Raw genomic sequence first — 24,861 nt, 5'->3', positions numbered from 1 at the left:
AAACCCAAGTGAGCAGTCACACCACAAGTATTAATTAAGCAATTAATGATGATCATGGGTCATTTTGGAGGCTGTCCTGTACAGCGTATGGCATCGTTGACCGAGCAAAGAAGTGGGGATGTGTTGGCGCCTTTTCTGCCAGATAACGGCATTTCCTATCCCTGATGAAAAACACGACGCTTTGAGCACAGCCATTAACTGTTGTCTCAGCATCCATGTGTCCGTGCAGTTAATTTAATGCCACCTCCGACAGGCTTGGCGCCCAGCAGCCTTATGAAATATTCATGGGGAGGAAAAGCAGTGGAACTTATCTGCTCCGTATTGTTCAGATGCAACTTTGACTGAGACTTAAAGCCTGGCAGGAGCCTTTTGGGCAGGCTGGAAAGCTGCCCGGCTCTCCTGGGAGGGACACGCAGAGTGAGATGGGGTGGGAGTGAGAGAAGGCAAGGGCTAACGTCGGAACCGGAGAGAGGGCAGCGAGCCTTGGAGAGCTGCTCAGCTTGGCACAGGTGAGCTGCGGGGTCTTGGGACACCCCACATCGCATGAGCCGGTTTGGGAGCGGCCCCAGCCCTCTGTCCCCAGGGATGCTCTCTGACCTGTCCTCTCTGTCCCCTGATGCTGGCTGCGTTTTGTAGGAAGGGCAAGGAGAAAATAACCCCAGCTTCCTTGGCTCAGTGTCTCCTTTCGCTTGTCCTTTCTCTTTTCCTCTGCCCTGAGGGTTTGGTTGGTTCGCTCCTCCCAGTGGAAATGGTTTGCGAAATGCTACCCCGTGCACCTTCATTTTACTGCACCTGCTGGCACCAGGCGGCTCCTCTGAAACCTTCCTCCCCAACCAGTACGGCTCTGGCTCCAGGCAGCCGAACCGCATCCAGCACTGTGTAATTATATCTCAGCGCCTGTTTCTGCTGGCGGCTTTAGCACTGAGCAAGTGGTAACCAGGAATTATTGCCAGGGAGGAGAAGAGGTGATGCTATCTCTGCCGTGGTTTTATGCGTGATGCATGATTAATCCTTGCTGTGTAGGGTTTCAGCAGCCGCACGATCCGCAAGGTAAACACGGCAGCGTGCAAGCAGGTGCTTCCCAGCATCCCAGGCCTGGGTGTGTCACACCCCGTCCTCGCGTGGATCATCAGAGATGCTTCCCGTGAAATGTAATTAACTCCTTGTCTTGTGCACAGCGTGAGTCTCTCACCACCGAGTGACAGACGTGGATGCACACACGCTGCTGGCACAGCACACCTTGCTGCCCGCCAGCCCCGTGCATCCTACGTGCACTGCGCCCGTCCGTGACCTGCCGGAACCCCGGAGAGGCTGGAGCTCCCCGGCCCACGTACGCTGCCCTGCCACGCACGGATCGCATGCGCGGTAGAGCCTTGTGTCTGAAAATCACAGAATCAGAGAATGGTGGGGGTTGGAAGGGACCTTTGGAGATCATCTTGTCCAGCCCCCTGCAGGGTGACCCAGGGCAGGTCACACAGGATTGTGTCCAGGTGGGTTTGGAATCTCTTCAGAGCAGGAGACTCCGCACCCTCTCTGGGAACCTTGTTCCAGGGCCCTGGCACCCTCACAGTAAAGATGCTGTTCCTCAGGTTGAGATGGAATTTCCCATGTTCCAGTTTGTGCCCGTTGCCCCTTGTCCTGTCCCCGGGCACCACTGAGAAGAGTCTGGCCCCATCCTCTTGCCCCCCGCCCTTTAGATATTACTGAGCGTTGATGAGATCCCCCCTCAGCCTGCTCTTCTCCGGGTGGAACAGCCCCGGGGCTCTCAGGTAGAGCTTTTGTGAAGCTTTTCCACTTCATATCCGAGAGCTGCTCACAGTGGTGTCCTGTCTGGCTGCCCGCTGTGCACCCACGAGAATTGCATCGGCTCCGCTGCCTCTGGGGTCCCGACACCTCCTCTGCGGGTCCCTTCCAGGCTGCGGCTCACGGACATCGTGTCCAGCGGCAGCAGAAACCTCTGGCAGCCAGCCGTGCTGAGGCTGGGGGTGCACCGAGGCAATGCCAGGCTGTGACAGACGGATGGGGTGACCTGCTCCCAGCACAGCCCAGCGGGTTAATGGGGAGCTGCGGAAGAGATTAGAGCTTGCAGAGACGGGGTCACTGCCTGCCCTCTGCGACAGGAGCCCACTGGGGAGGGCGCAGGCATGGTCAGCTTCTCTGGCTACTCAGAGGGGCTGGCTGCAATTAATTCAGGTCCATTAACTCCCTTCTGGGCTTAGCTATATTATCTTGTTCCTATTCAAAGCCCACCCTGTGGCCTTTGCAGCACCAGCTCTGGCAGAGAAGGACCAGAATAGCAGTAAGACGGTTCCAGTTTAAATGCAAAACACCCGTCTGCCATTTCCAGGAGCAACAGGGATGTGGCCAGAGCCAAGTGACCGCGGGGAGTTTGGCATTTCAGTATTCCCTGTTCACTGCCCACTCACTATTATTCAGTCTCCGTGGGGTCCTGGGGGCTTTTTCGGATGCCCAGAGTTGGATCTGGCACGTTACTTTTGCTCCGTGTAGCTGGAAATTTTTAGGACAGAAGATGTGTTTAGACATGGCTTGTGCTACAACTGCTACTAACTCGGTTAAATTAAAAGCAGGTGATATTCAAGGGAGTGACTCACTTCTGCTGAGTCTCAGGTGTCTGTCCCAAAGCACAGAAGTGTTAGACTTGTCAAAGATCGGCAGCTGTGCGTGTGTTCGTTCTCCTCCCCCTGCTCCAGCGCAGAAGTGGGTTCCCATCCGCCAGCCCTGACGCGTCCCCCGGGGGGGCGCGTTCACATGGCAGTGCAGGACCAGGCAGCCACGCTGGAGCTTCGGCACCCAGACCCATCCTCACGTTAGCGCGGCGTGTAGCGAAGGGATGCTTTAACGTGACCCCGTTCAACATCAGCTCTGATGCTGCTGGTGTTCGTGTGCGCGTTTAGAGACGGCACTGGGAGTCTGGACCCGAGCTTTCTCCTCCCCCCCTCTGACCTTTTGGTCTTGGCTCCAGGATTTCAGCGACGGCTTCAAGAACATCCTGGGATGACGCCGTCCCCACCGGCCTCCTTGGGGAGCGTTCCCAGCAGCTCCGCGCGAGAGAAAGGCTCAGCGTTTGTGAGTTATATCATTCTTTATATCATCGTTAAGAGTAGCAGGTATTGATGTACAATGCATCTGTCATCTTATTGTGCTTCCTATGAAAATGTGTGTACATAGTACAGATACCAGAGAGAATTCAACACTTTATACACTTGAAGGCATTCAGAGATCAGTAACAGAAAGAAAAAATGGCACAAGAACAAGGCCTAAATGCTACTGGATGGGTATCTACACTGATATGATGCATATATAGAGATATATATATATATGTACACATATATATATAGTCATATATATTATATATAAGAAATATAAAATGCAGATGACGTAATAGAAACAAACCAAAAAGTGTATGCTTCAACAGGTGAGCGTCAAGGTCAAGTCCCAGCCCCATCTTTAAAAGCTTTAATGGGAAAGAGAAAGAAAGAAAATAAATAAATGAAACGCAATGAAACGTTAGGAAAAATCCATAAGAAAATTTATGGATGTGGCCGACCCGTCATCTTTGGGCGATTGCTGGATACAAAGGACTAACCCCCAGTTCCTAATTTTGGTCAGGAAGCAAATAATAATATAAATGACAATAATAAAACCAAAACCGCCATTTAGAAATAATAATTACTAAAAAGACTTATTGCAAAAGCTCCTAAAGATAAGTAGCACTTCAGCCCTGGGCGGGCTCTTGCTCGATGTGTGGGGCCTGGGGGCTGGCGGGGGCTGGGGGAGGCCGATTTCCACTGACCCCAGAGCGAAATGGGGGTGCGCTTGTGGGCCCGGGGAGCAGAGACGCGGCTGGTGCCGGCGGCTGGACCCCGGCTGCTCGGGCAGGTCTCTGCGTGCCGGGGAGAGGCCAGCGGCGGCCCCGGGGCAGCGAGCCGGCAGATGCCCTGAGGGTGCCCAGGGCTCATGGTGCCCAGGGGCAGCTGCTGTTGGGGGGTTCAGCGGGGTGGGAGCCTGCGGTCCCGTGGACCAGAGCACCCTGTGCCATGGGGTGTCCCTCAACCTGTCAGCCCTTCTGCTGCTGGGGCTCCTACGCCCGCCTGGCCACAGCCGTGCCAAGGGGGTGTCCCCTCGCGGTGCCCCTGGCCGAGCCCGGCCGGTGGCTGCAGCCGAATGGGGGCCAGCAGTTTTCCTTCCACCTTTCTCCCCAAGGATGGCTGTTTGTGGGGGCCGCACGGGATAGCCCCAGGTTCCCTGGGAACAGGGGGGAATGCGGGGCAGGGCTGGTGCTGGCCAGGCTGCGCAGAGCCCAGGAGACACAGGCAGGGAGACCACAGCGTCGCCCGGCCCCACGCGGCTGAGGAACAGTGCCCGGGCGGTGGGGTCTTCAGTGCCGAGGTGGCACCCCCTGGCCAAGTCCCCTCTGGTGCTCGTGGCTGGCCAGCAAGGTCGGTGGCTGGGCACCACCGGCCCTGGGGCAGGGTGCCGAGGAAGACGTTTTGGAGAGGTGGAGGTGGCCTGTCTTCATGCGCGTGGAGTAGCCAGGAGCGCCCAGGCGAGGGTGGGCTGCGGGGCCACTGCGGTCCCAGGGGACAGCGAAGCTCTCCTGGGACTGCCGGACCTGCTGCCGGGCACGCCGTGGGGCTCCTCGACAATCCCTCCTGCCAGGCACGGGGGTCCCAGCAAGCGCCGGCCAAAGCGTTGGAGCAAGATGGGCATGGAGACAATGGACGGACAGACGGACAGGGCTGTGGATGGAGACTCTGCGGCCGAATGGCTGCTTCTTCTTGGCTTCTGGGTTTCTAGTTAAAAAGGCTGAGGGGAGCCGAGGGGAGGAGACGGGGCGGGCCTGTGCTCCAGCCCGCTGTGCGTGTCGCTCCCCGCACCGCGAGGATGGCCGGGCTGGAGCGTCCTTGAGTCTCTGAACTAACAGGGCAGGCGCTGAGCAGCCGCCGCGGGGGCCACGTGCCGGGTTCGAGCATCGCCCGACCCGACCGCCTGCCCCAAAATCCGAGGCTGTCGCTCTTGTCCGTGTCCCACCGTGACGAGGAGCAAGGTCCCCTAGATGTGTCTCTCCGCTGGCGCTCACAGGGAGAAGGGCAGCTCTCCGGAGGGCTTTGGTAGCTCAGGTTGTACATCCAGACGTCAGTTAGCAGGTGAAGTCCTCAAAGGTGCCCCGGGCCGGGTGATGAGGTAGGATGTTGGCTGCGTACGTCATGCCTGCCGGGTGGCCCCGTATGCTTTCACAGGGATTCTGTGGGGCAGAGGATGGACAGGACGCTGGGGTCACTGTTTTCACCCAGACCCCCGCTGAGAGCGAGTCCTGTCTCCACACCGCATCTCTGCTTGGTGCCTCTGCTCCTTTCCCAAGTGTTCCCCAAAACACCCCCCCCCCCCCAGCCCACGATGACACATCTGGGGCAGCTTCTGAGCTCCGAGAGGGGACCGGCAGCTCCCGTGGCATGCCTGGCACTTACGTGGCGTTTCACGTCGTCCATGCTCAGCGCGACGCCCTTGTCCGTGTTGTTCCTCTTGTGGTTCTTGCGGCACTTGCCCCGCCGGCACAACCGGTGCTTTATCACCTGCCAGAGCCAGGTTTTGGTACCGCGGGGGCTCATGGGCGGCTCTTCCCCATGTCCCACAGGAGCATTTCGGTGCTCCAGGATAACCAGGGTCCCCCGGCAGCTGGGGGACGGCAGAGACACTCACCTCGTAGGCGTAGTCGAACAGCTCCAGTACCGTGAGGATACTGGCCCCAATGAACAGCCCCATCTGCCCTCCAATGTCACCTGCGGAGGAGAGGGAAGCCATCAGGGTGGCACGAGTCCGGTGTCCGGTGGCAGAGAAAGGGCAAAACTCGTCACCGCTGTGACTGGTGCCTGGCCATGGCAGCGGGGTGCCCTGCTCTGCGCCCACGCTGTCGGCACATCCCGGTGCCGCGGGAACAGGGCCGTGATGCGGGGGGGCCGCCATGAGACCGCCTTGTTGGGGGACACGGCCTGGGTGCTGCCGCAGGGCCCCGGCACAGCCGCCAACACTCACCCAGCAAACCAGCCACCTCGTACGCCTTCTTCTGCTCGATGGTCTCGTAGTTCAGGGCTTCAAAGAAGATATCCAGCACCAGGATGTTCTCTCTGTGCAGGAGACAAGCGGCGTCAGGCCGACATTCCGGGATGGAGGGACAAGATGCCGCCCCATCGCCGTGGCCGCAGCGCGTTACCCGATGTACTGCTCCGATTTGTTGTACTTCTTGGCCAGGTACTTGGCGGAGGCCTTGCTGGGGATCTTCACCATGGAAAGCTCTTTGCCGTAGCGGGTCACGTTGCAGGGCATCTCGCAGACGCAGTACTCGTTGTCCTTCTCCACCAGGAAATCTGGGCCGGGAGAGAGGGAGATGGAGAGATGGAGAAACCCAACACCCCCAGCTCGGTCCCAGGGGCCGGGCAGCCTCACCTAAGGCCGGATCCGCGCACTCCTTGTACTGCTCCGGGGTGCAGTAAGGGGCATCGCCTGCCGGAGAGAGAAAGCGGGTTTTCCCGGTGGGATGGTGTCGGAGGGCTGAGCGCGGCGGGGGCCGGGGCCCGCCCCGCGCGGGGCTCACCTGGCATGTGCACCATGCGGCAGTTGCAGTTCTCCACCAGGTAGCGGGTCTCGCAGTCGATGCGGCAGGCAGTGATGCTGTAGGTGTCGTAAAACTCTGAGTCGCCCACCGTGGCCTTGCAGTCGCCCCAGGGAGGCGGCAGGTAGATGAGCTGGGAGGGGGCAGAATCCAGGAGTGAGGAGAGAAGCCCAGCAGCCCCCGGCGTGGCGGGGGGACAGACACCCTCGCTGCACTGGTCCCCAGGGTCCCCCTCTCTGTCCAACATGGGGATGGGAGGGAGGGTCCGCGTCCCGCAGCAGGGCCAGAGGGAGCACCCCAGAGCCCCCCAGTCCCTACCCGCTGCTCCTGGCAGGACACGAAGGTCTGGAAGCCGGGAGCCACCCCGAAGCCCAGCTGGTCGATCAGTGGGGGCTCGTCCTGGCTGTGGATCTGCACCTTGATCCCGGCTTCGAAGGAGGTCTCGTCTGCGGCAGAGAGAAGCGGGGTGAACATGGCGCTGGACCCACCGAGCCCTGCTGCAAGAGGGACCAAAACTTCTCCTGCCTCCCACCCTCCCCCTGGGCAAATTCATTCATTCACGTGTCCATCCATCCATCCATCCATCCATCCATCCATCCGTCCATCTGTTTGCTACACCGTGTCCTTGTCCCCTCCGCCTCTGACCCTCCAGCACCCGGGGAGAGCGGCAGGGAAGGTGTTTGCCTCTATTTATAAACAAGTGATGGCTGCTTGTCTAAGCCGATGGGGAGTTGCCATGGCGAAGAGCAAAGACAAGGATGAAAAAGGAAAGAAAAGGCCCTGAAGTGATGAAAAATGGAAGGAGGGAAGAGGAGGGGGCCTGAGGGACGTGGACCTGTGGGGCGGGGAGCTGGGAAGGGGCTGAGAAGCACGCCAGGAGCTGCTGGTGACCAAGTGGACTTGCTGGCAGAGCCGCTGGGGCAGTGGGTTACCTGTTTCCCCCCACACTGGCAGATATTCGTCCTGCTGAATGTCCAGCATGATCTCCAGGCCGTTGCCAGTGCCCCCCTTCATGGTGATGAGCCGGGGCTTCCCGTCCTGCCCCGCGTTGAAGGTGTAGCACTTCCCATAGCGGGTGAAGACCTGAGGGAGAGGACATGGGGCTGAGGCTGGGGCCCTTCCGCTGGCACCAAACCGCTGCTGGCACCATGGCACGGAGCCGGGATGGCATCACCAGCCCCAGACATGGCCGTGCCCAGCCTGGGGGTATGATCCGACCCAGGTTCCTGCCCTACGGGGTGTCTCTCACTGTTGGAACTGCCCCAGTAGAGGAGGAAACTTTCCCCACAAAGGCACAGGGATGGCACGGACCCAGAGGAGATACTTTGCAGATTTACAGTATCTCGACCCCACAGGCCCCATGGCAGCCCCAGCTGCCCGAGACGGTGGCACTCAGCCCTACACCTGCACCAGCGCCTCCTCCGAGCCCTCCTCCGTCCCTGCAGAGGACGGGCCTGGACAGGATCCTGAACCCCCCGTCCCTCCTCGGCCGTTCCGGCTCCGGCAGCCGGCATGTCTCCATGCCGCTGAGCTGCTGCCAGCCCGGGCACGAGGCACGTAGGGCCAGGGGGCTGCAGACCGCATGGTGCCCCACGAGTGATGGTGACGCCAGGATGGAGGTGCCAGGCACCTCCTCTGCCTGCACAGCCCTGGGGCTGCTCCCACGTCCCACCAGCGGGTCTCCGCGGCCGGTGCCGTCCCCATCTCCAGTGAGACGCCCAGGTGCCGGCAGACGGGGCTGAAATATCAGCCTGTCCCTGAGCGAGCTGGCAGGGACAGCGTCACCCGCCGTGCCTGATCCGACACGATGCCGTTCGGAGCTGCTCCCTGTGCCTGGCCACCTTGGGGCTACTCACCGCCGTGAAGTTGCTGGGGCCGCACTCCTCGCCCCGGTAGCTGCAGCTCAGCAGCATGTCCTCCAGCTGGTGGCAAGTGCGGTTAAAAAACCTGTACAAATTTAGGGGTTCATCCTCATCCCCAGGGCTGGGCTGGGCCGGAGCAAAACCCAGCTCCATCCCGGGCTCGTAGTCGACCAGGGGGGCCAGGTAGAGCAGGTCCTCGTGGCTGAGCTGGGAGACCCGCACACGGTTGATATTGCAGAAGGTGACGGCGGGGAAGGTCATCTCGGGGCTGTCCTCCTCGCTGAGCAGCGTGACGTGGTGGTACTCCAGGTAGTAGACGATGCGGTCGGCCACCTGGTAGAGGAAGACGGAGAGGGAGAGGAGGAAGGCCAGCGCCCAGAGCGCCTGCCGGGCACCCAGGCTGCCCTCCACGAAGATGTGGCTCAGCCCGTGCAGCGTGCAGCTGCTGGCAAAGGCCACGAAGTCTGTGGCTGCCCCTGCGTCCTCTTCCTCCTCTTCATCCTCCTCCTGCCCGTACAGGAACTCATCTGCTCCATCCTCTCCCCTCGCGGTGGCTGCAGCGTCTCTCGGTCCTTCCTCGCTGGAGAAGGAGATGGTGCAGAATATCTGGAGAGGCATTGTCCAGCGTGGAGGTCCCGGCTCCGGCGTGGGGGTCCTGTCCCCTGCCCTGCCACGGCCTGGGGGTCTTCAGTGGTGGGTCGGTTCCTCGGGACGTGGGTGAGAGGGGCTGGGGGAGAGCAGGGAGGGAGGAAGGGGCAAGTTCAGAGACGAGAAAGGGAGAAGGGAAAAGGAGCGAGAGGCGAGGAGGAGTGAGGGAGAGGAGCAGAGGGATGCTCGGAGGGGACGGAGAGAGGAGGGTATATCAGGAGCAGGGAGGAGGAGAGGAGGAGCGAGGGGCGGTTCTGCGGGCTCCCCAGGTCCCCCGGGACCAGCCGGCTGCCGCCGCAGGTCGGAGCAGAGACGTCGCCAGCTTCAGAAGCACCGACGTGTTGGGAGCTCTGGGTGCTGCCCGGGGGGCCCGAGGGGGTGCCGGGTCCGGCGAACACGGGGTGTTATCGGGAGCGTGCGCAGGCCCCCGGCGTGCTGCATACCCACACCGCATCCTCCATCCTCGCTGCGGGGCAGCACGGCCCTGGCAGCCCGACCGGCTGCTCCGGCCAGGCCCTCCCTGCTGGCTGCCGGGCTGTTTCCAGAGCCGCCATATGCCGGGCTCGCCGGGCTCTTCCTCAGGGCAGCTGGAGCCAGAGGTTTTCCCAAAATGCCTGACACCCTCCTGCTGCAGCGCCCGCCCAGGTGGTGCCAGCGGGGCGGAAGGATGCTGTGGGTCCCCAAGCCCTCGCGGTGCTCATCCTTCCCGGCAGCACCCGTCCCTGCGGGCTCCTCTCCCCGTGCCGGGGCAGCGCGTGGGCACGGGAGCAGCCGGCGAAGGCGATGTCCCGAGCGGTGCGAGGTCCGTCCTCCTCCAAGCCAGGGTGCTTTTGGCAGGATTTGGGTGCTGCTGTGGTGATTCCTTCTGCAGATCCCAGCCAGCGTGCGGTGTCACCTCATGCTTCGGGTCCCTGCGGGGCACAGGGAACCGCCGCTTTCCCTGGGGGATGGCGTCCAGGCCTCGTGCTGCTGAGCCGGGGCTGGGGGTCCCGGGGAGGCAGCCCTGACGTGGGGTGGTGGGATGGAGCCGCGGCCGGGCTGGCTGCCGGTTCCAAAAGCGTCTCCTTCCTGCAGCCCTGCGGCAGCGCAGCCCCTTCTTGCGGTTTGCTTTTTTCCTGCACTCAGCACTTCATAAAAGCATCTGATGTGACCACAGAGCAATCTCCAGCCCCATCCCAGCACCGCAGCCGCCATCGCTGGTCCAAGGGGAAGGGGAGCATCTAAATACGGCAGTGCCTCGATGCGCAAGAGCTGGATGGGAGGTTTTGGCTGATGTCCGGGTGCGGTGGGCACGGCCTGGCCCGCTGGTTCGGCTGCTCTGCCTCCTTCCCCGGAGGTTCGTCGGGGTGTGGGTCCCTGGTCCCTGAGCACCACGGGGCCCCTGGTCTCTGAGCACACCCCGGCTTGTGGACGTGGGCAGCACCAAAGTGGGGGACAAATGCAACCCGGAGACCTGTACAAAGCTGATCTGATACCGGTACAAAGTTATCTGCTCTCCCCGAGCAAGCGATGCCGGTCTAACGGGTAGGGCCTGCACTGGGGATCCCTGCCAGGGCAGGCTCAGCCAAGACGATGACCGATGATGTGACAGCAGGTTGTCCCTCGAGGGGCCACCCCGGGGCTTCCCAAGCTCAATATTCCCAGTAGGGCCCTTGTGTAAGAGGGATGCTGGCAGTTGGCACAAAGCTGGGGACACTGTCAGCACCCAGGAGAAAGGGTGGGTGACCTTGGGGACGAGCGCCAAAGCCACGGGATGAAATTTCATAAGGCTGAGAGCAAGGCTGCGCCTCCTGGGAGCAACCCAGAGAGTCTGAGCTGGAAACTCCTGCTGGGAAATGGGACCAGGGAGGCAGATTGGGTGGCTGGGAGCCACCCTGCCATGGGGACCAGGTCACCTTTGCCTTTGATGGAGACGAGCTGCAGCTGCACGTGGGCAGGGCTGGGCTATAAAGGCACCAGGGCTTCAGCTGGGAGGGGGTCTGGGGGCACTGGGCTGGCTCAGTCCTGTGGGAGCAAGCTGGGAGCAAGCTGGGAGCAAGCTGGGAGCAAGCTGGGAGCAAGCTGGGAGCAAGCTGGGAGCAAGCTGGGCTGCTCACTCACACCCAGAGGATTCTTTTGGCAGGGAGTGAGCGGGTAGGAGCTGGCTGAGGTCGGGGTGAGGTTTCTGGTGTTCCCTAGCTCTGGGAAAGGGAGTTTCTGTGCAATGTCTGTAGGAGGGAGAGGGGAAGAATGAAAATGGAAGAGAAGCCTGAAGGGGTTTGATTGGCCCGGGCAGGGCACCGACAGGCGAGCGGTGCTGCCCGGGGCCCCTTGGGACAGTCCCTGATGGCGTGAGCGAGGGGCTGACCCGATCCTACGGCATGGAGAGGTTTCATGTGTCTCCTTGGGAGCAATTGCATCAGGGAGAGGGAGATGCTGTAATGAAAACACTCCATCATCAGCTGGGGCCATTAACCTGCCTTGCTCAGCTTAAACAGCTTGCGGAGGGTGCTGGGGCCGGTTCCCAGCAGTGGTGAGGACGAGCACTGCCCCAGCTCCGGTTACCAGCGCCTGTCCCGGAGCCGACACTCGAGCTGGGGGGAAGGTGACTGGGGACGGTCACAGCCAGGAGGACGGTGGCACCGGCGCTCACGGGAGCATGTCCTGACCCTGTAACTGGGGACAAACTGTGGCAGCGTCGTCGTGCTGCAGGCAGAGGGGTGCTGTCCTGGTTTGTGCGAGTTTTTTGGAGATGCTGGAGGAGTCCTTGGGCTCGTTCCAGCTCCTCCCTTGCCGGGAGTTATTTTTACCCTCTCTCAGGTAAAGCTTTGGCGGGGGAGAGGGACGGGGGATGCTATAATTAGCCGTGACATCAGCCCCCGTGGCGGCGCGTGCTGGGATGCTGCCGCCACACCATGACCCCCTGCCGTGGTCCAGGGATGCTCCGTGCCTTCCTCCCTGCCGCAGCGAGGGACGCGGGATGGTGGAAGGAGCCTGGTTTTTCCCTGGCTCCCGAGTAGTGTTTGGCCACCGTCCCAGGGCGGTTCGGCCCCGCTCGCTGCTTTGCAGCTCGTCACGGGCCCGGGAAAGGAGGTTCCCCGGAGCGGGGGAGCACGGAGGCGGCGGGGGTGGGTGGGGGGGGAAGCGGGAGGGGGATTTGACGGCAGCAACAGCACATTTCACAGCCTGTCACGCTTTAATGGCAGAGGAGATCAAAGCCGGGATGGAGTTATTCATAGAGATAAACCAATCCCCGAGGAGGCGAGGAGAAAACAACATCGCAAGCTCTGTTATCCCAGGCCTGCAAGCGGCAGCCCAGCCCCGGGGAGGCTGTCGCAGAAAGTGCTCGGGGAGCTGGACCCGCTCAGTTTTGTAACCGGGCACTGCCCATCCCTGCCAAGCACCGGCCGAGCCGGGGCCCAGCTGCCTCCATCGCGCCTGGAGATCGGAGCCGACGGGTGGGGAGGGATGAGGCTGGGCGCAACTGGGAGCGGGATTTGGGGGTGGGTATTTGATGGGGCCGAAGGGCAGCCCGCAGCTGGGCTGTCCCGCTCCCACGGCGCAGCTGGGTGCATCGCATCGGAGGGGAGAAAAAATGAGGTTTGCGATGTGCTTTGGCCCATGAAGGTGCTTTGCAGCTCCCAGAGCTGCCAAGACGTTGGTGGTGGCACCTGCGGTGCCTCCATGGCCGCTCTGGGCAGGGCGAGACGCTTCGGGACGGCTCCACAGCTGCAGATCCCTCCCTAGCCCTGGTGAGAGGCAGAGCCGGAGCAGCCGAGCGAGGTGGGATTGCCCGGGCAGCCGGGATCTCTGCCGGGACTAATCCTGCCGCCCCTTATCAGATGCTGCCACCTTGCCTCCGCTTGCTCCGCCAGCCAAGCCGGGCGCAGCTTGTGTTATCCAGCCCTTTATCCCCCAGATTAGACGCTTCACAGTGGATTAGCATGTCACATTCTAATGCAGAAAAATTGATGATTAAAAAGGAGTTTTTCCTCTGTATTATTCCCCGCCTCCGCCTCCTCTCCACCCCGTCCCCGCGGGCCCGGGCAGCCCAGCCCCAGCCATGGGGACCAGTGATGCTGCGGCGCTGGGGGATGCGGGAGCCCCGTCCCTGGCTCGCAGCGGGGATGGGAAACCAAAGGGCCCTTTCTGGGACCGGGCAGGGCTGGCACGGTCCGTCCCGGCCGCTTTTGGTGGCAGGGCTCAGGGCGGAGGGCCCGGGTGCTCCAGGTGCCTGTGCCATCCTGCCCCGGGCTGTCGGCTGCAGACGCGGCATCTGCAGTGCAGGACTTTAATAAAAAGCACATTACGGTGAGTAATGAGCTAAGTGGACTTCATTATGGACCTGGGGCCTCCCTGGCTCTGGTTGTTTCATATGATTTCATATCAGACGAGCCTTATCTCCTCTCCAAACGTTTCCATTTAAACTCCATTAATCTTTCAAAGCTTCCCTGGGCCAGCGCTGCCAAGCGCTTCTCAGCCAGCCCAGCCGGGTGCCGATGCTGCTGCCCCCGGGCACAGAGGCCGCCTGCAGCCCCGCTGGCTGGGGGTCCCCGGGGGGCTCAGCCGGGACCCCCTGCAGCTCCGCAGGCGGTTGGGTGCGTACCTCCGGCCGGGCCCTTTGCTGTGCATCCCCTGTGACGGCTCCCACAGCCGCCTTATCCTTCTTGTTGGGATGTAGTTACGCTCCTGTAATTGAAACAGTTTGTAACGCTGAGAGCTCTCAGTGATTTACCCGCTGGCAGGGTCCCTTTGTGCCGGGGAGGGGTCACCGGGACTGTGCCGGCTGCTGCCCTGCCGGGATGCGGAGGATGCTGCCGAGGTGACGCTAATTCCCAGGCGGCTGGGATTATCCTGTGTGGACACTTATCCCGGTGCTCTTCCGTGTTTCCTGCCGATCACGAATTACCCATAAGCAGGTTGCAATTTTTTCCGACATCCTTCACAATTGCTCAGACAGTTTGTGCAAGCAGATCCAAGCTGACGGTTTTATTGGTGGTGGTGGTGGGGAAATTGTGTTCCTACCCGGTTTTCTTGCCGCGTTCGCTGGCTCTGGCTCCGCGCGCATCACGGTTTTCAAATCTCATCTAGTCCAAGCAGGGTGGATACCCAGCCCCGGCGTGTGGCTGCTCTTGGTGGGGCTCCCCGCCGTTTAGCCGGGCTGTGGGGCTGCCAGGAGCAAGGAGAAAAGGGCATAAAATCCCCGATAAATCAGAGGGAGAGCGGGGAGCACTCAGCTCCGTCCCGCATCCCATCTTCTGTGTCCTTACGGTGAGAGCCTGGATGCGGAGGCACCAAAACCTCCATGCGGGGGGGAGGGAAGTCCAAAAAAAATAAATAAAAGGTTATAATATCCAAGTGTCGGGGCCTGTATAAATAAATAAGAGCCTGAGATGGTGAGGAGCTTCTTGAGTCATGGTTGTTTCGGGAATTGCAGTGATGCCTGCTGCTCAGAGAGCCCTGGCTCCGGCCAAACTCTCTGCAGGCGATAAAACAAAGGCGTCTATAAAAAGCCAGATAAATTAAAACCAAGGCAAAAGGCCGTGAGACAGTTAATTTCCCGGATCTCCCTGTGGAGATCTCTGCCTCCCGCGTGGCTCCACGCTCTTGCGGGACCTGCCCCCCTCCCGCCCCAGCGTCTCCCCGCTTGGTATCGGGGGGAGGGAAAGTGGCAGCGGGGGGTTTCCTGGGCAGATTCTTCGAAACACCTGCAGCCGGCAAAGGCGCCGTGTGCCTCGCCGCTGCTCAGGATGAAGATCAAATGGAGATTAAGGGGGAACAATTTGGAAAAATCCCATATGCTGGTGGTCCAGGGCTGCGTTTCCAGCCTGTGGGTTCCTTGGGGGCCAGCGTCCGTGGGTCATGCGTGCCCATCTGGAGCCGTGACATCCTCGCCTCCATTGCTGCTGGATTGCACTCGAAAGCCTCCTCATCTCTTCCAGCAGCCACAGATGCCATTAAAGCTTATTAATAATAATTAATAATTCATTTGATAATGATTCTTTATGTGCAAAGGATTGCGAGAAGAGCAGGAATGGCCTGAGCTGCATTGGAGCCGCTCTGAACTCTTGGCGTGACACCTCCGGGTGCGCAGGGTGCATCTAGGGTGTGCAAAGCGTTCCTGGGTGTGCGGGACACCTCCAGGTGTGCAGGGTGCTTTGGGTGTGTGGGACACCTCCGGGTGTGCAGGGCGCTCCCGTGCGGGCCGTGCTGCTGAGCACCGTGGCTCCGGGCATGGCTGCCCGTGCTGCTGGGGCTGGACATCGCCCCTGGGCAGGGCCAGGGTCTAAATGACCCCCGTCTGGGCCTGATCCTGCATGTCATAGAATCACAGAATGATTTGGGTTGGAAGAGACCTTAAATCACACCCAGTGCCCTGGGCAGGGACACCTCCCACCAGCCCAGGTTGCTCCAAGCCCCATCCAACCTGGCCTTGAGCCCCTCCAGGGATGGGGCAGCCACAGCTTCTCTGGGCAGCCTGGGCCAGGGGCTCACCCCCCTCACAGTGCCTCAGATCTCATCTAAATCTCTCCTCTTTCAGGTTAAAACCCTTCCCCCTCGTCCCATGGCTCCCCTCCCTGCTCCAGAGTCCCTCCCCAGCTTTCCTGGAGCCCCTTGAGGGACTGGAAGGGGCTCCGAGGTCTCCCCGGAGCCTTCTCTTCTCCAGGCTGAACCCCCCCAGCTCTCTCAGCCTGTCCCCACAGCAGAGGGGCTCCAGCCCTCCCAGCAGCTCCGGGGCCTCCTCCATCCCCGCTCCAACAGCTCCGTGTCCTTCTGCTGTTGGTGCCCCAGCGCTGGAGGCAGCACTGCAGGGGGGTCTTACAGAGCGGAGCAGAGGGGCAGAATCCCCCCCCTCACCTTTCTCTCTCCTCTCCTAATGCACTCCTGGGGCGGGCAGGAGTGATGTTGTTCAGAGCTTAGAGGTTCAAGGTGTTAAATGATTTCCCGGCTCCATTGCAGAGCCGCTAATGAAGCGGCTGCGAGGCACCGGCACGCGTCGGCCTCCTGCCGTGCTGGGACCAACATCGATGTCCTCGGCCCGCTTGTTCCTGACCCTCTTCTGCGCTGGCTCAGCCGAGATGGTGGCGGCTTCGGTGACATTGCTCCCATGCAGCGACGGCGCCGGGGTCACACCGCGGCATCGCTGTCCCGCTGCAGGATGAGTGTGAAACGCAACCGTCTTCAAACGAGAGTTGCTGTCTCCACGTGAGCATTGGCATGGGGTGAGAAAGCCACAAGCAGCCGAGGGATCCCCAATCCTCCCGCCTGCACCCCGCAGGCGGCCGGGTCTGGAAAAGCTCGGATGAAGCTGGGGAAAGGAGGCAGCCGAGGAGCAATGCTTGCCGGCGTCTCTGCTCCGTGCCCGAGGGCTAACCGGCTCACGGCTGCTTTCTGGATGATTTGCTTTGAGCAAAATACTGTGATACTTGAAAGTCTCCGAGCTGCGGATGAGCTGACAGAGTCGGGGTGCTCCCAACCCGCTGAGCTTCCCGGGAGAGCCGAGGCACCACCAGCAAACGGCTGCCATCCCATCCGCGGCTGCGGTCCCGTGCCTGGCTGCTCCTCTGCTCCATCACCTCCAATTATTTTGCACCAGGCAGCCCGTGTCCCTCTGGGTTTGCTCCGTTCGTCTGGAAAATGATGCAACCTCTGGGGTCAAACGATGCTGCTGTTCGACAGCAGAGAGGGGCCGGCGCGGAGGGTGAGCCCGGCCCCGGAGAGAACCGCCGGGATGCCGGAGGTGAATCGCTGCTCAGAAATAACAGATACATGCGAGCAGTTTCAAACGCTTATAAGTTATTTAGGAGCCCGTGTGCCGCTTTAAAAAGTGATTTACATAAATCACTTGAAAGTGTTACAGAATTTGTAAACGCGCCGGCTCCGTTGGGCACCGTGGTGGGAGCTGCCGGGGCTCGACGTGCCGACGGGGACCGGCCCCAAACCGGGAGGATGACATTATTTGGGGCTAGTGTCCGTCCCTGCCAGCCACGCGTGGTCCCCGAATTGTTTTTCCAGAGCCAGATGGGCCCATGAGGTTTGTTTATTAACTGTCTAAAGCTCCAGGAAATATCTGTGTATCAGCAATTCCTGCGCCCGGTCTCTCCAGCTGTGTTGGAGATGCTTTTCACTCCAGCTCTATGATTATCCACTAACGCTGCGCCGCGGGGGAGCTCGGCTCGCCGTGGGGCTCCCGGGCTTGTGACTGCCGCGGCTCCGAGCGGGGCCATGGGGTGCCGCAGGCCGGACGCCTGCATCCCCCGGTGGGTGCTGGGGTGTGCGTCCCGTGAGGCTGAGGGTCAAGGCAGAGCAGGGAGACCTGCAGCATCCCCTGGTTGAGCACCCTGAGGCCAGCAGCGTGTCCCATTGCACCCCTCCCTCCGAGCTCCCGTGGGTGCTGGAGGACATCCCAGCACCCACCAACAACCCGATTTCACTGACACAAGGGGTTTTTTTTGCAGGAGGAAAAGCCATGGTGCTGCTGGAGTGGCAGGAGCTGACCCCCAGCGCACACCGGCTGGAGTGAGGTGGGCTAAGCAGGGGGTTCAGAGGGGTGCAGAGAGACTTTGGGGGTGCAGGGGGGCATGCTATGGGGGGCACAGAGGGGTGCAGAGAGGCTTTGGGGGTGCAGGGGAGCATGCTATGGGGTATGGGGGGCACAGAGGGATTCAGAGGGGTGCAGAGAGGCTTTGGGGGTGCAGAGGGGCATGCTATGGGGTATGGGGGGCACAGAGGGGTTCAGAGGGGTGCAGAGAGGCTTTGGGGGTGCAGAGGGGCATGCTATGGGGTATGGGGGGCACAGAGGGGTGCAGAGGGGTGCAGAGAGGCTTTGGGGGTGCAGGGGAGCATGCTATGGGGTATGGGGGGCACAGAGGGGTGCAGAGGGGCATGGCAGGATCTGGTGGGGTGCAGTGGGGCTCACCAAGGTGCAGTGGGGTTCTGAAGGGCGCTGGGGAGGCTCAGCAGGGTGCAACAGGGTGCAGTGGGGGTACGATAAGATGCCGCTGGATCCGTTCTCCATCACGGCAGCTCCTGCATTGCTCCAGAGATGGGAGGAAGCAGGAGAGGAGGAATGTGGTCGGGGTTCACTGGGGCTGCTCCAGACCTTTCCCGTTCCCTCCCTTGCTCTTCCTCCGCACACTCGGTGTTTCCAGGGCAGAGGATGCAGAATCCAAAGCAAGAGGCAGCGGCATGATCTCCATGTCAAAATCAATTCTCCCTAGTGCCAGCTCAGCCCCGGGGCCTCATGGAAAGGTCCAGAGGTCTTAATCCTCTGCAGCTTATCGTGGATGTCCCGTGCGCTCTGCCCCAGGGCTCCCAGCTCCCGGGCCAGGCTCAGCCACCGTGCCCTGAAGCAGGACAGTGACGAGGAGTCGGGGACGTGGCTCTGCCCCGGGACGGGCTCGCGGGGTGTGAGAAGGAAAAGCTGCAAACGCACATCGCACCGCCCCAGGCACGGCATCCCCCCTGGCTGCACCCATCCCTGAAAAGGGGCTTCACGAGCACAGGGCACCGTCCCGAGGTTTAATGCCGGTTTTACACGGGGCAGCCCCAATTCCCATCCCATGGGCCATACTGGGGCGTGGAGAGGAAGCTTATCCTCTGGGCTTCTGCTTTTTCCCTGGGCTGGGAAGAAAATTGATGGGGTTTAGAGCCCAGAGAAAGGACTCCTGGGCTGGGAAGAAAATTGATGGGGTTTAGAGCCCAGAGAAAGGACTCCTGGGCTTTTCCCCAGCTGGGCGAGGAGCCGACCCACGGGGGACGCGCAGGGCTCCAGGGGCTCTTTGCCGGCGCGGGGAGGGAGAGCAAATGCAAGCTGGGACCTGACTGGGCCGCGCGTTCCCGCAGAGGAGCGAGGGCTCGAACTTATAAATAATGAAGTAGCGAGCGTGAAACATTGATCTCTGCTGCTAATGAGCACGTCGGGGAGCGCAGCCCCGAAACGGAAGGGTGTGATTTCCCCTTCCCCGCAAAGGGGAGCTGGGTGGCTGCCCCCTGCCCACCCCATGCGTGGCCCTGTGGGCGCAAGGCTCTGGGCACCGCCCCGGTGATGGTGACACCCTCAGCCCGTGTCCCTCAGGGCCGTGCCCTGAGGGGGGTCAGGACTTGCCCCTCCGCCTTGTGTTTGCCCCTCCAGGCTTTAAGGCTGTACCAGGAGGCTGGGGAGAGGAGACGGTTGCACCGCCCTGTGCGTCCTCCTCCCCTTCCTGGACCACTGCGGCGGGGGGGGCTTTGTGGTGTGTGTGGCACCCACCTCCATAGTGCTGGAGGGGCTGTGAAGGGCCAGAGCAGAGCTGGGGTGGCCAATTGTTTCCCCCTGGGTCTTCTTCAAGGGTTAAATCCCTCAAGTTCCAACCCGCTCAGCTCCACCTCTGCCCCTGGAGCATCCCTGCATCCTGCACTCGGCTGCTGCTGGGGACCCCCCCAGCCCAGGCAGTGGGTGGAGATGGAGGGGGATGAACAATGCCAGGGACCCCCTGATGTGTCCCGCTGATGACGCAGGATGAAAGAGGAGGTGGGAAAAATCCGTATAATCCCAGGATGGGCTTCCCCACGGCATCCGGCATGAGCCTTGTGTGGCAGGGGATCCTGTCCTGGCTGCAGGGCGATGCTGTGCACTGGGGTGGGGGGGTGAGACCCAGACCCCTGGGGTGCTCCTGGGTGGGTGCATGACGGGGGGCACCCAGGCAGTGCCTCCAGCACCGGGGGGGCCCTGGGCTGCTGCCCTGACCCCGGAGATGCTCCCCCTCCGTCGGGCAGTGCGAGGGGGGGGACACGGGCAGGAGGCAGCTCCAGCCACCTTATTGTCACCCTGAATATTTTGGTTACGGCAGCCCCTCATTTGCATTCGCCGCGTCTCCCCCGAGCCCTCCCTTCTGCCGGGGACAGATAACGCGGCAGCCGCGGCGTGTCGGGGCCGCGGTGCTGGTGGCGGAGCCACGGCTCTTCCCGTCGCCTCCTGCGCCGGCCAGCATCAACATGCAGCCAGCATCGCCCCGGCGGCTTCTCGCCCCCACGCTGTCCCCATCAGCCCCCCGACTCTCCTCACTGGCCACGGCACCGAACTTAAATGGCTGCAAAGGGGAGAGGATCGACACGCATCCCTGCCTGCACGCAGGCGGCTCCCCCCGGCCTATGGGGTCCGGGCAACCCAAAAATCCTCCCTGGCGAGTCCCCGCTCCGGACACGGCATCTCCTCTATATCAGCAGGAGGAGAAGGGCAGCACCGGCTACAAAAGCACCCGCTCGGGGCATCCCACCAGCCTGGACGGTGCAAGAGGCTTTCCGAAACGCAGAAGTGAAGAGAGTCCCTGCCCGGGGCGGTGGGACCGCCATCGCGGGGGTGCGGCCTGGGGGGATGATGGTGCATCACCGCGTGATGGTCCCTGGCATCCACCAGCCCCGACCAGGGCCACCAGGCCCAGAGCAGCACCGAACCCAGCTCAGCCTGGGCGGACGTGGTCCGAGCCGGGATCAGCAAGGCGGCAGCAATTAACCTGTCAAACGAACCCCTCCAAAAGCTTCTGCGAGCCCCGGGACCCCTGCGCAGGGACGGGCAAAGGTTTCCCGAACAGCTCAGCGAGACGGAGTGGCTGCCGGGACCCCGGGCGCAGGCAGCACCGTCCCCAGCCCCGCCACGCACAGACCTGCCCAGGCAAGGCTGCAAGGGGAATCCGAAGAGCAACATAAATATAGCACAGAGCCAGCTTTTTCTAATCAAATCCATTAAATCATCCCAACCTGCTTGCAAGGAATAATCCAGGCAGGAATAACAAACCAGCTGTGAGTCTATTTTGCTTTTGCCGTTGGAGGGGATGCAGAAAGCAGGGTATTTGGGCCCCGACAGATGAAGGTAGGGAGCCTGGATGAGGGTCCCCAAGGATGCTTCGGCACAGAAAACACGACCGTGCACCGGGAAGAGCCCGGTGTCGAAACCGGCCGGTGGCTACAGGCAGGCTGGGACCCGGCCCCGTGCGCCAGCCCCAGCTGGAGCAGATCCAGCCCCCTCCGGGCTGCAACTTGCCTCCATTTAACAAATAAAACGCCTGATGGTTGACAACAGCGAACTGCTCTATGTAAAGAGCCTGTCAAGGGAATTTAATGCAGATGATTAAAATCACCAGAATTATGCGGGGACCTGGGCAGCAGCTCCGCGGATGCCCAGCCGGTGCCTTGGCATGCTTGGCGGCTCCGTCCTCGCTCGGTGTGGGATACGAGTGGGACATCCTCAGGCTGGGGATGAGGACGGGGAACCCGAACAGCACAGAGCCACGCGCTCCACGCTGGAGCCAGCTCGGGAACAGCCACCCCGGCTGCCGAATTTATTAGGCAGCACCCGAATAGCTGGCACTGTTTAATTCCCAGCTGGACAGGGGAGAGGCAGCCGCAGGGGGATAAAGGCTTTATTGTGCGCGGGATCCGTGCACCAGCGCGAGACGCAACCTCCGTTGTGGGGCACAATGCTGCGCGGTGTCCCCAGGACCTGCTTTCCCCAGGGATTGCGGGGGTCCCTCGGGTCCCTGCTGGCCATCGCCACGGCTCTCCCTGGTTTTCCACCGGAGCCTCCTCACCGCGCGGCAGTTTCCAGCCTGGCATGCAGAACCCTGCTTTGCAGAGCCCAAGTGACCCTGGGGAGCTTTGCCCACGCGGGAGCACCCCGTGCAGCCACACCGAGCAGCTCCTGGGGAGCACCTGGGCCTCTAAAACCCAGCAGCATCCCATGGCATCCCCTTAATGAAGATGCTGCTGGTCCTTTCTGAGCTGAAAGGAGGCAGGAGCGGCTACAGGCGGACAAACACCCACCCCCCTTGCATCAGGGAAACGTGGCATTGGGCTGGAACCGCGGGGGCACTCACCACTTTGAAGTCTTCGGGGGTGCATTGCTCCCCGCGGAAGAAGCAGGACAGCAGCATCTCCCGGATGTCGTGGCCAGCCCGGTCATAAAACTCCAGCATGTTGAAAGGTTTGGGCTTGAAATTTCGGAAGTTCGCCTTGTCCTGCAGGATTTCCAGCTGCTTCTCGTCGGCGGTCTGGGTGTCCGGGATCTCGTATCTTAGGGGAAAGAGCAGGCAGAAGCTCAGGCCTGACTGCAGCGGCTGCTCCCACCAGCAAAAGCCATTTGGGCTACGTAGGAGCTGCTTGTGCCCCGACCCTGGCACGCGCTCAGCAAAGTCCCAAACACTTTGTATGTGGCATTTTCAGACTATTTAACAGCACAACGTGGCCCAGAGGCACATGAGGGGCGGCAGGAGGATGGGCGAGGAGGAGAAGCTGGGAGGAGAAGCAGCGGCCATGTACCAAACCCATCCCCCTTGCCCCAGAGCTGGTCCCGCAGCACTGGCCCTGGTTGAGGCCAGGCCAGATGCCGGACCTGTGCCGTTGGTGGCATCATGGCTGCAGGTGGTGACCTCACTGGGACGTGGGCTGAGCGTGCTGGGTCTCAACCCCTGCTCTCATGGCTGCAAACCCCTCCCTGGGGCACGACTGGGGGCAGCGGTGAAGCCCCTTGGCAAATGGCACGGGCAGGGAGTGTGCCTTGCTGCTGGCACCAGGCTGTCAGCAGCGGCCCAGCAGCACCAAGGAGCTGCTACAGCCATGGGGCTGGGCTGGGGAGGCTGGGCAAGGGGCTTCCCCATGGCCCCTGCCACTGCAGGGTCCCATGGCTCAAAAGGTGGCACCGATCTCCAGTCCTGGTGCATGGGTGGCCTCGCTGCGTGTGTCAGGCGCCAAAGACATGGTGTTGGAGCCACGCATGACGGATCTGCCCCACAGCCATCCCAGGGTCACCCTGGCCTTGCCACCCATGCCATGCTCTGCGGACAGGAGCCACACGTGCCAGGTCCGTCTAGGGCAGCTCCAACATGGAAGCCACGTGCCCAGGAGCAGCAGCAGAACCTGGTGGCTCCTTGCTCTTGGCTGTTGGTGGTGCTGCACAGTGGCCACATCCAGCTGCAGCGATGAACTAACTCGGGATCTGCTTCCTCATGGAGACTAAAGAGATGCCACCCACGCCAGTCATGGAGTGCACCTCCCCAGTGCTCGCTGCCCCACGTGGCGCAGGGCTGGTGGGGTGGCTGGGGCCCCGCACGGTGCCCTGCCCTGATACATGGAGATGTCACCTGGGGCCACCTCCGAGTACCAGCACCCACCTGTTATTGAGCAGGGCGAGGAGCTCGCCGGCGTGGTACAGGTCATTCTTGGTCACCCGGCTGAAACGAAACTCGTTGAGGTTGCAGAAGGTGACGGCGGGGAAGGTGAGCCTGGTGGCCGCCACCTCGTCCAGCTTGGTGACGTGGGGGTAGAGGAAGTAGTACTGGATGCGGTTGGTGCAGACCAGGGCGAGCAACGCCAGCGAGCCCAGGAAACACAGCGCCCAGACCACGCGCTTCAGCGACAGCCGCTCGTACGAGAAGATGTGCGAGAGCCCGTGGAGGGTGGAGCTGCTGGCGAAGGCCTGGATGCTCACCGGCTGCCCGCTGTCCACCTCCTCCTCGTCCACCTTCAGGTCCATCATGGTCCGCGCTGGCACCCCGGGGTGGCCACTCTGCTGAGAAAGGAACCCGTGGGTGCTTGGTGCCGCGGTGGCCTCGTGGGTTCTGCCGCTGCCTGGCCCGTGGCATCCCTGCGCAGGGATGCTGGGGATGCAGCCAGCAGCGCTCGCATGGGGCAGATGCTTTGCTGCGCCCTGCTCTTCCCCCCAAGCCTATATAAATATTTTTTTTATATATATATATACACACACACACACATACATGTGTGTATATATATATTCACAAATACATGTGTGTGTATACATATATTCACACATACATGTGTGTGTCTATGTGTGTGTATATATATATATATATATTTATTTGGGTGCAGCCTCTTGCATTTCCTCCCCTCCCGCCCCCTCTGTGCCCTCCCCATCCCATGGCAGGACTGGGGTGCTGTGCCCCCCCAGCACCCTGCTGTACCCACCCCTCCCACCTGCCCCCCCCCCCCCATCCCCGCTCCCCCTCCGCCTCCCCCAAATGGCACCGGCGCATCGACGAATAGATGAAGGAATCGAGGATGCAAACCTGGAATCAGGGCCGGCGGCCGCGGCCGGAGCTGGGCTGGTTCTGCCGCTGCGACGCGGGTGCCGGGGCTGGGACGAGCCTCCCTCCACCTCTCGCTGCCGGGTGGGAAGACGGGAGCGGGAGAGGCGCAGGCACGGAGGGTGCGAGAGGCACCGAGCCCGGCAGCGACGGGCGAACCGGAAAAGAAGAAGGGGAATAAAAATAGCCTCGGCGGTACCTTGGTGCAAGCGTGGGAGCGGGGATGTGCCGGGGCCTCGCTCAGCGGCGTGCGGGGGGACCGGAGGCGACCATCACCGGAGAGGAGGCAGCTGCCGGGTGCAAGGAGAAAAGAGGGGGAGAAGGAAGGCGAGCAGGAGCCTGCTTCCCAGCCAAACACATGGATACCTCCCCCTGTGGCTATCTGGGAGCTGGTGATTTCTTCAGATGCATAATCCGTATGAAGTCATTGTCTGTGCGCTGGTGGGGCCGGAGGCCGCGGAGGGGTGCCGCAGGCCGGTGGGCAGCGAGGAGGAGGAGGAGGAGAAGGAGGAGGAGGAGGAGGAGGAGGGAGAGGCGGAGGAGCGGGGCGCTCCAGCGATTGCAGGCTGCTGGCAGGGGCTGTTGGTGCTGCTGGCGTGTGCATGTGGGTAATGTGTGTGTGCGTGTGCGTGCGTGTGCCGCTCCCATCCCCCAGCGCCTTCCA

The 24,861-nt window shown here is 61.7% G+C and overlaps 1 protein-coding gene across 4 annotated transcripts; it reads right to left on the bottom strand.

Annotated features, from left to right (window-relative positions):
- Positions 1 to 3,202: 3,202 nt before the first annotated feature.
- On the bottom strand, positions 3,203 to 24,839 carry ASIC1 (acid sensing ion channel subunit 1). Of its 4 annotated transcripts, none has more exons than XM_074565044.1 (12): positions 24,180 to 24,839; positions 23,268 to 23,665; positions 21,975 to 22,170; positions 7,564 to 7,714; positions 6,950 to 7,077; positions 6,614 to 6,764; positions 6,466 to 6,522; positions 6,233 to 6,386; positions 6,055 to 6,146; positions 5,722 to 5,801; positions 5,490 to 5,594; positions 3,203 to 5,266 (listed from the first exon to the last, which is right to left on the bottom strand). In XM_074565044.1, exons 2-12 carry the CDS (start codon positions 23,630 to 23,632, stop codon positions 5,162 to 5,164), a joined length of 1,584 nt encoding a protein of 527 aa, XP_074421145.1. In that variant the 5' UTR covers positions 23,633 to 23,665; positions 24,180 to 24,839; the 3' UTR covers positions 3,203 to 5,161. The 4 variants fall into 4 exon arrangements, with proteins under 4 accessions (XP_074421145.1, XP_074421144.1, XP_074421147.1 ...); XM_074565043.1 differs by having other exon boundaries at positions 23,268 to 23,662; XM_074565046.1 differs by having other exon boundaries at positions 23,268 to 23,662; positions 24,397 to 24,839.
- Between the last annotated feature and the right edge of the window lie 22 nt (positions 24,840 to 24,861).

Source organism: Larus michahellis, chromosome 22 (assembly GCF_964199755.1).
Source record: "Larus michahellis chromosome 22, bLarMic1.1, whole genome shotgun sequence".
Classification (NCBI taxonomy): Eukaryota; Metazoa; Chordata; class Aves; order Charadriiformes; family Laridae; genus Larus; species Larus michahellis.
This window is presented reverse-complemented; position numbering and strand designations above follow the sequence as displayed.

What these genes read in the sequence shown, in the direction of transcription:
- ASIC1 (XM_074565047.1), bottom strand. Translation starts at nt 9,111, where the DNA reads ATGCCTCTCCAGATATTCTGCACCATCTCCTTCTCCAGCGAGGAAGGA. An exon ending in GCCCCAGCAACTTCACGGCG is followed by an intron (nt 7,715 to 8,487) that starts GTGAGTAGCCCC and finishes CCTCTCCCTCAG; the next exon opens with GTCTTCACCCGCTATGGGAA. An exon ending in GCCAGTGTGGGGGGAAACAG is followed by an intron (nt 7,078 to 7,563) that starts GTAACCCACTGC and finishes TCTCTGCCGCAG; the next exon opens with ACGAGACCTCCTTCGAAGCC.